Source organism: Sinocyclocheilus grahami, unplaced genomic scaffold (assembly GCF_001515645.1).
Source record: "Sinocyclocheilus grahami isolate Dianchi unplaced genomic scaffold, SAMN03320097.WGS_v1.1 scaffold45.1, whole genome shotgun sequence".
Classification (NCBI taxonomy): domain Eukaryota; kingdom Metazoa; phylum Chordata; class Actinopteri; order Cypriniformes; family Cyprinidae; genus Sinocyclocheilus; species Sinocyclocheilus grahami.
This window is the reverse complement of record NW_015505224.1, coordinates 1402682-1412450: the sequence shown is the minus strand read 5'-3', so window position 1 is coordinate 1412450 and position 9769 is coordinate 1402682. Positions and strand designations below refer to the sequence as shown.

Below are 9769 nucleotides of genomic sequence, written 5' to 3'. Positions count from 1 at the left end.
TCTGTGATATAGTTTTTGTGGCTTACAAAGCAAATTGGTCCTCATAGCTGAAAAATTAATTATACCCAAAATTGAGGAAAAACTGTGCTTAATGTAAATACTCTTACACAGCTAAATTAACAGGCTTATTCCCATTAAATGGGGGGGGGGGAACTGAGTCCGGAACGCTGCTTATGCTATTTTTCATGGTTGTTTCAACTTTAAATGAGTCTGACCTATAGAAGTTTAAAAGAGTTGATTAAAATGCATGTTTGTTGACCTGATGACCTGTTTGAGTGGAAACATAGTCATTAAAAGTAGAATGTACTCCGCAGTTTTAAATTTCTGTGTAATTAGGCCAGCAAGGACAAGTTGTTTTATTATGGTTTAATGCAGCGCAGCTTTCATTTAATGTGGGTTCACTGTTAATGCATGAAATCGCACTTCTGCTATTATGCATTTGGAAAAATGTTCAATTTGCTTTATCACCGTGTCATCAAATATCTATGCAGTTTGTGGTAATAATTTTTTTTTTAAATTACTCTTTTATTAGATTGATAAAAATGGTGTGGTCTTGGGTCACTATCTACACTACCGTTTACAATTTGGATGTTGGTAGGACTTTTTAATGTTCTTGAAAACTTATAAATATAAACCTATTTTAAAACTTTTTTTTTTCCCTGTGATTGCAAGGCAGAATTTTTAGCAGCCATTACCTGTCTTGCTGATTTTCTGCTTAAGGAACTTTATCAATGTTGAAATCAGTCATGCAGCTTATTGTTTTTGTGGCAGCGGTGACATGTATTTCAACATTCATTCTTAAATGAATAGAAAATGCAAAAGAATAGCATTTATTCTTTTGTAACATTATACATTTCTATACCAGTGGTTCTTAAGCTTACTCATGGGGACCCCTGCTCTTCACATTTTGCATGTCTCTCTTATTTGACACACCTGATTCAGATCATCAGCTTGTTAGGAGAGAGCTCCATGAACTGAACTGGGTGCTTTGCTGTACAAAAGCATCAAGTTCTTCCAAAACGATCCTACCAACCCCAAACATTGAACTGTGCTATGTGCGATGTGAAACCTTGTATCCTGCAGCAAAACCACTGAGAGCCACTACTCTACCTGGTGCCAAACTAGCATCAGCATCCAGCACTGGGACAGGATTTGGTAAAGTGGATGTTTTTTTTTTGTATCAGTTTAGCTCAAGATTATGTATTTTACCCTAATAAACATTGAAATATAATAGAAATATTGAACAGTCGCAGGGTTTTTCTGGGTACAGAATATTTAAGTGATTTCCTAGGAAACATACAATAAATACCTTGTAATCATTTATAGATGAACCATATTGTTTAAGCTTATGCAATTACTGCTTAGCAAAACTCAATTCTGTAGTTCCGCCACTACTCTACCTGGTGCCAAACTAGCATCAGCATCCAGCACTGGGACAGGATTTGGTAAAGTGGATGTTTTTTTTTGTATCAGTTTAGCTCAAGATTATGTATTTTACCCTAATAAACATTGAAATATAATAGAAATATTGAACAGTCGCAGGGTTTTTCTGGGTACAGAATATTTAAGTGATTTCCTAGGAAACATACAATAAATACCTTGTAATCATTTATAGATGAATCACTGCCATATTGTTTAAGCTTATGCAATTACTGCTTAGCAAAACTCAATTCTGTAGTTCTTCTGTAGGAAAAGCTCTTGAATTAGCATACGGACAAACTGATATGCTGGAATATTTATTCAGTTACTGTAATGTATAGCACTGTTTTAATACATACATTTGGCTGATCAGAGCAAGGGATGTAGCAAAATTAAATTTTATACATTCCTCATAATTCACATTCATTATGTACACAGTGTAAGCATGCATCTTGCATCAGAAACCTAACACTTCCAGAAAGCAGTTTCTAAAAGTCATGCTCAACTGAGATGGTCTGTCACGCGGATGTAATTTATTTGTCAAGGTTGCTATTTGAACATTCTCTATTCTCAAAGGCATTTTAATCAATATTTTCTGCTGTTTATATTCTACTTTACACTAGAGGGTTTAGTTGTTTCTTCTGGACCTTTGGTGTCCACGTTGTCCTCCATGCTGCTGTCTTTGACTTGCTCTGTCTTCTCCAGAGCTTTAGCTTCTGTTTTGGTTGACGTCTCAGATTTTGCAGCCTTCACTTCATGTGCACCGCTGTCTGATTCTTTGTCTTTTTGGACAGTTTCTTCACTTTTAACATCTTTGCTGGTTCCACTGCCTTTGGTCATCACACTATCCACCTCTTCAGCTTTTTCAGGCATCTCTTTGCTTTCTTTAATATCCTTTTGCTCAGGCTTTGCATCAGATGTTGTTTCCTGGGCTTTGGGGGGTTGATTACTCGGTGTTTCATCAACCTGTTTCTCTGTGACTTCAGCTTCCCCTCCGCTTGTTGTCACACTTTCAGCACTGCTATCACTTTTGCTGTTTTCCTGTCTCTTTGACTTCTCAGGTGATTTTTCTTCCTCAACTTTGGAGAGGTCCTCCTGTGTCTTTTCTGTTTCTTTAGGCTTAGCATGTTCACCCTTTTCTGTTTTGATACTGTCTACGCTGTCACTTTTGCGAGCTTCCTGTATCTGAGACTTTTCATGTTGTGATTTTTCTTCTGCATCTTTTGAAGGTTCTTCTTGTGTCTTTTCTGCTTCTTTAGGCTTCGCATGTTCAGCCTTTTCTGTTTTTACACTGTCACTTTTTTGGTCATCCGTTATCTGTGACTTCTCAGGTAGTGATTTTTCTTCCACAACTTTGGAAGTTTCTTCTTGTGTCTTTTCGGTTTCTTTTAGCTTGCCAGTTTCACCCTTTTCAATTGTCACACTTTCTAGACTGCTACTGCTTGTGCTGTCCTCCTGTTTCTTTGACTTTTCAGGTTGTGATTGTTCTTCTGCATCCTTTGAAACCTCTTTTTGTGTCTTTTCTGGTTCTTCAGCCTTAATATTTTCACCTTTTCCTGTTTTCACATTGTCTACCAGTTCAGCTTTGCTATCTTCTACAGACTCCTCAGGTTTGTGTTCCTTTTCGTCTTTACCTGACATATCCTCTTGTTTTTCCCCCACAGGTTTCTCTGTTAGTTTGTTGTTATCCTCTTGGTCTTTTTCCATAGGCCCATAGGCTTTCTTAGTTTCTTCCTTCATACTGTCAGATTTGTCATTTTTTGCAGAAGTATCCTCCTTTGCGTCCTCTCCAGTAGTCTGTTTTCCACTCTCAGCATGTTCGGGAGTTGCTTGTTTATCTGGTTTGGGAGTATCTTCCTCTACAGGTTTCACTGGAGCTGATTCTTTCTCTGTTGTAGATTCTTGAGATGAGACTTTAGCATCTTCAGTTTTTGGAGAGGTTACCCCAACAGTCTCTTCACCAGGCTTAGTGTTTACTTCCGTTGTTGCTTCAGGATCTTGCGGTTCCTGAGATGGTTTGTCTTTTTCTCCAGTTTTTGATTCCTCTGGCATTTCTTGCTTTTCTGACAGATCTGGTTTGGGGACATCTTTCTCTGTCTCTTTAGCTTGTTTATTTTCCTCTTCAGGTTCTTCTACTTTTCCCTGCATGTCATCCTTCAGGTCTTTGTGCTCCGTGCCTTTTGTGTCTAATTCCTCATCTTTATCTTGTTCATCAGTGGCTTCTTCTGTAGATTCCTGAGTTGGTTTAGAGTCAGCATCTTTTTGTACCTCAGAATCATCTGGAGTTTTTTCAGCTGGCTCATCCTCTTTATCATCACTTGGTTTGACTTCATTTTCCTCTGTTTCTAACTCAGGACTGGCTTCATTGCCTTCATTGGCTGGTTCTTCAGTATCTTCCGCCTCTTGTGGAGTTTCACCCTGTGCATCCTTCTCACTGCTCTCCTCATCTGGTCTGTCACCCTCTCTCCCCTCCCCACTCTTATCCGAGCCAGTGTCTGATATCTCCACATCTTCTCTGGTGGTCTCTGTAATAATCTCTTCGACAAATTTGTACTGAGGCTCTGCTTTTCGAGTTGCTCCCCCCTGGAGAGTATAGATGGGTGACTGTCTGTAAATGTGTGGTACTGAAATATGAGCATCTGAGATTGTAGAGTACCTTGACTCTTCACCCTCCAAAAGTTTTCTGAAAAATAAAAATAAAATAAAACTGAATAATTTTCAGATTAATTAATCTCAATTTGTGACAACCGGTGTATTTTAAATCCAGGCCTAAGAAACTATATAAATAGAAGATACATGTTTTTTTTACAACATTCATTACAGTGCAGTCACAGCCAAATTACAGTAATACTATAATTTGGCTGTGACAACACTGTAATGAAATGTGTCCTATTTATTGTTTCTTAATGCAGAGGCTACTGACATTTCCAAAAACTCCCACAAGCCTAAACAGACATCAAAGCCACCAACCAAATCATGAAATGACACTCAATTTTGTTAAAACTCATTGTAATCAATCAACAAATTAACTGTCATTAAAAAGCACTTAGTATTGATTATTTGACATTCAAATGAGCCTAACTGTCCTGTTTAATAAATACCACAATCATGTAAAACTTTGGAAAGCTTTGTTCACTCTCTAATTACTTGTGTCACTTAATACATGATTGCGTTCCTTGAAGGCCTCTACGATAATATTATCTGCAAGACTACACCTTCCAGGCAGTTTGGTTAGCTGATTAAGCTGACAATCGATTCATTTGCACTGTTGAGGGACTCACAATAAATAAATTCTGATTGGATAAACACTACTTGCCAAGCGGACCGAATCAGGGATGGAAAGCAACTGATAATACATAATCAAATAAAGATAAGAGATTTTTTAAATACCTGTTAAGAAGGCTTTGCTGGTCCTGAGAGTTCATTATTAAGTGAACAGTAAAATGGTGTGTAATCAAAGAAGTACCTGTAGGAATAAATTTCAGCATCCAGTGCCATTTTGACATTGAGAAGGTCCTGGTACTCCCTCAGATGACTGCTCATGTCATATTTAGCATTTTTCAGCTCAGATTCCAACTCTCTGATTGTGTCCTGCACCATGGACAAAATAAGTAAAATGCATAAGAAACAAAAGCCACATAACATGGTACTGAATCTTAGATTATGTAGGATTGGCGTATAAAGTACTCAATTTGCTACTTAATCTTGATTTAAACAGAAATGTTCAATCAAATCCTCAAACTGAATTATTAAAATGTTCTAGGCTGAACAGTGCATCACATGGTGTGTTACCTGGTAGTGATGGATTTCAGCATTGTGCCGTTGCTCGAGGTCATACAGCTGCCTCTCCAGCGCTTCTCTCACACCTTTCACAGAGTCGAGCTCAATGTTCCTGGACTGGAGCTGTCTCCTGTGTTCATTAATCTCTGCTTTAGTGGTCATGAGCGCTTCTCTGTTGACCTCAGCAGCTTTGGTCAGTTTAGCGAGCTGTGCTCGAAAGCGTTCCTCAGCATCTCGGATGTCAGAGTCGGTGTGACCTTCAAGTTGCATCCTGATGTCTCTCAGAGCTGCAGTGACATCACTTCTACTAAAATCACTCATTTCTGCTGTCACATGACCCTCTTGGATTTGGGCCATCATTTCGGCTACCTCACTTTCGTGATTTTTCTTCAAGAAGCCGATCTCCTCTTCGAGAGCTTTAGCTTTTCTGTCCATCTCTTGTTTGGTTAGATATGCGTCATTAATGCATTTCTTTAGTACTGAAATGCTGTCCTCCACATCCCCTCGACCACGAGCCTCTCTCTCATACTTTTCTCTCAAAGTGTTAAACTCTTCCTCCAGGTTCTGGCGGTTCTCATCTGAATTGTAATTTCTGTAATGTCAGCATTGAGTCTATTGATCATCTTTTTTTCAAATGCCCCCTTGTTAAGGAATTTTGGTCTGACGTGTCAATTATTTTCTTCAAAATCTAATGTAGACATTGATGTTACTATGTGTGATACATTTTGTTATTTTTCTCATTGTAAACATTCCATAGAATATATAGGAAATGTATTTAGTTTATTGGGAAAATATTATATTCATAAATGTAAATTTTCTTCAACATCTCCAAAATTACATAATTTTCTTTGTGACTTTAACTACTTAATTATAACACTAAAAAATATTAATACCAAAAAAAGTGTAAAATTTGTGAAACTGTATAATGATCTGCTGAATGGTACATAATTCTTGATTTACTACCTCTGTATTTTTTGTTTCATCTATGTATTCTTGTTTATTTTTTATTATAATTTTTTTTCTCTCTTCTTTGTCTTCCTATATAATTTCTGTATTCATAATGTCATCCAATGTTACATTAATTGTGAAGTGTTTATACTTGCAATAAAAAAAATTCCATCTTGTATTCTTGTATTCAAAAAATATTTTGTTCAGTACGTTAGCGAAGCTAGAGTACATATATGTTGTAAAATGTACAGAAAATGCACCCTTAATGTCATGTATTTCATTATCAAATTAAGAAATTTAGAAGAAAAAAAATCCCGTAAATATTACTTTTTGTAGTAATGTAGGAATTAGTTAAGTACTAATAACAGTTATTAATTTTTGTACTTATTGATTTTTTTTTTACATATCATGAGTTTGCACAGTATGACTCCCCCTTATTAAAATAATGTATGTATAGGCTATAATTAGCCTGCATAAAAATATAATGACATCATCATCATCCTCCCTTTCAGGGTTTGAACTCCTGAAACACAAGTACACCCCCCCCCCCAAATCATACAAAATCATATTATCAGAAGAGGACCATCTGTCAACCCTGCTACCATGTGTACAGAAATATCAGCATTAAAATCTCCTTATGTCAAACTCCTTATAGTGTCAGGACCTTCTGCACAAGGTTATCAATGGCTAAATGAACCGTAAAGCCATTTTACATTTAAAAAGACATAGCTAGGCCTTCTATTACCTTGACTTGGTCATACTTTAGTTTGGTGAACAGTTCGCACATTTAACTAACTACTAACTATGACTTTTGCCTCTATAAACTTGATACATATTAATAGTTATGTTTAGGTATGGGGTAGGATTAAAGGATCTAAAATATGATCATGTAAAATAAGGAATTAATATGTGCTTTTTAAGTACTAATAAACAGCCAGTAATAAGCATGCAAATAAGCAAGTGAGAATTGGTCCCTAAACGTAAGAGTTACTGTAAACTTATATTAACGATGTAATAGCCTGTGGCTTGAGATGGCAATTTGTCTGTTAAGGCATCAGTTGAGTTAAGGCTGCTCTGTGCCTGCTCAAAATTCTGTGTAAAGACACAATGTTGCATAAGTCATACTAAATTATGCCTGCTCTGACCCAACTCAGCCCCTATAATATCAAAGTATATGGTTATCATTGCTGTGTAAATGGATTTATGCCATCTCTGAGCAGCATTATCAGTATCATAAACAGAGTAAATTTGGAATTAGAATATTTAAAAAAAAAATGTAAGGGGGTCTGAATACTTTCCGTACCCACTGTATGTTCCTTTTAAAGTTGTTTTCTTATATTTTTGGAGATGCACTATTGTTGTCTGTTAAGGTATTGTTGTTATGGTTTAAAAATCTATATTCCAGCAAGCTCAGGAAAATGTTGTATACTGTAGGGTATGTGATTTTCAGCAGAACTGTGACTGCTTTTAATCTATGTTGGTGTTATTTAACAATATTACCGTTTCCTCATATTGTCAAATTTGCAGATATTTTACTGCAGTAGCAACATTCTTCAAGCTATAATGTACATGTTTGTGCTGCAGAAAAGCACAAGTCAGCTCTACACTTTCAGTCATGCTGAGCGGTCACTGTGAGCTGGATTCAATCCAACAGCACAGCGTCTACATGAGCAGCCAATAACAACATACGCACCACACGTCTGCCTTCTCATGTGAGTGCATCTAAATATGTACTTTAAATTTACTGTATAACACGTTATTTATATAGTCTGACACCATTAGTACTTGCTTATATTTAGCATATTTTTCATTTTGGTATGTCCCCTTTTTGCTTTAATGACAGCAGAATTAACTGGAATAGATATAGAAAGGAGGCTCTGCTTACTGATGAGGAAAACAAAATCTGATATCTGAACCTAGAATACTAGCAATTTAGCTTGTATTCACCCAGCTTGTACTGATCTAAATGTGCATGTCTGTTTTAAATAAAAACTATAAAGAAAACAAGCCACTAAAAATAAAGATGCTGCACTCCGACCAGGTGTCATGTTATAATTCTTTGTATTTCATATGTTTAAACAACTAAAACCACTGATAATGTTCAATATTTCCTTCAGGTCAGACACATACAGTCAGCTGTGCATCATAAAGTGGAATAAAGAAAAATAAATCTCATCATAAAAAAACTGCATGTGAAAATTTGTAATTTTATTAAATGTGTGTACAAATTGAGGCTTAACTGATCAAATACACTTGAAAAGACATACTGTAAATACTACATTGTCATAATGTTTATAATAAACAGATTATATCAAAATAATTTGTAATATATTATATTTAACTCCGCTAACACTCAGTAGATCAAAAAGGAAAAAGTATTGCTAAATTCATTACATGAGTGAAGATTATGACTGGAACTTGAACAGAGATTTAATTATTCTCTTTTAATCATCTTTGTTCTCTGTTCTAAAGGAATGAAAGAACGTCCGGATCCCATATGTGTCCCGTCTGTCATTCTGAAGGATTTTTCTCAGTCTGTTTCTGCATGTGATCCATTCGGTGGACACTCGCCCCAGCATCATTCCTTGTTTGTAGTGCTCAACCGCAGCTTTCTCTGAGCCCCACCTGTACTGTTTGAAATCCCCATACATGCGATGCCAGGCCTGACGATCAGCTGGCTTCAGGTCAGGAAGGGCAAACAGCTCAGTGAACTTCTGCTCTGCTTTAGCCATCTGCTTTCGTTCTGCATACCTCTGCGCTAACTCCAGCTGTGGGTATATGTAGCCTGGGTTTAAACTGGCACCCTTCTCTAAATGCTGAATGCAAAGGCCCAGCAGCTCCGGATTGTGTGTGTCATTCATTGATTTTCAGCAGAACTGTGACTGCTTTTAATCTATGTTGGTGTTATTTAACAATATTACCGTTTCCTCATATTGTCAAATTTGCAGATATTTTACTGCAGTAGCAACATTCTTCAAGCTATAATGTGCATGTTTGTGCTGCAGAAAAGCACAAGTCAGCTCTACACTTTCAGTCATGCTGAGCGGTCACTGTGAGCTGGATTCAATCCAACAGCACAGCGTCTACATGAGCAGCCAATAACAACATACGCACCACACGTCTGCCTTCTCATGTGAGTGCATCTAAATATGTACTTTAAATTTACTGTATAACACGTTATTTATATAGTCTGACACCATTAGTACTTGCTTATATTTAGCATATTTTTCATTTTGGTATGTCCCCTTTTTGCTTTAATGACAGCAGAATTAACTGGAATAGATATAGAAAGGAGGCTCTGCTTACTGATGAGGAAAACAAAATCTGATATCTGAACCTAGAATACTAGCAATTTAGCTTGTATTCACCCAGCTTGTACTGATCTAAATGTGCATGTCTGTTTTAAATAAAAACTATAAAGAAAACAAGCCACTAAAAATAAAGATGCTGCACTCCGACCAGGTGTCATGTTATAATTCTTTGTATTTCATATGTTTAAACAACTAAAACCACTGATAATGTTCAATATTTCCTTCAGGTCAGACACATACAGTCAGCTGTGCATCATAAAGTGGAATAAAGAAAAATAAATCTCATCATAAAAAAACTGCATGTGAAAATT

General features: G+C 36.5%; 1 protein-coding gene across 1 annotated transcript; it reads right to left on the bottom strand.

The window, feature by feature from the left end:
• Positions 1–2010: 2010 nt before the first annotated feature.
• LOC107582548 (neurofilament medium polypeptide) lies at positions 2011–6906 on the bottom strand. The gene is made up of 4 exons (XM_016268445.1): positions 6893–6906; positions 5212–5791; positions 4886–5010; positions 2011–4102 (listed from the first exon to the last, which is right to left on the bottom strand). Exons 1-4 carry the CDS (start codon positions 6904–6906, stop codon positions 2029–2031), a joined length of 2793 nt encoding a protein of 930 aa, XP_016123931.1. The 3' UTR covers positions 2011–2028.
• Between the last annotated feature and the right edge of the window lie 2863 nt (positions 6907–9769).

Bases quoted from the DNA above. Each gene is read 5' to 3' on its own strand.
- LOC107582548 (XM_016268445.1), bottom strand. The intron at 5,011-5,211 runs GTAACACACCAT...TCCATGGTGCAG, and splicing joins CTGAAATCCATCACTACCAG to GACACAATCAGAGAGTTGGA. The intron at 4,103-4,885 runs GTACTTCTTTGA...TTTATTTTTCAG, and splicing joins GCTGAAATTTATTCCTACAG to AAAACTTTTGGAGGGTGAAG.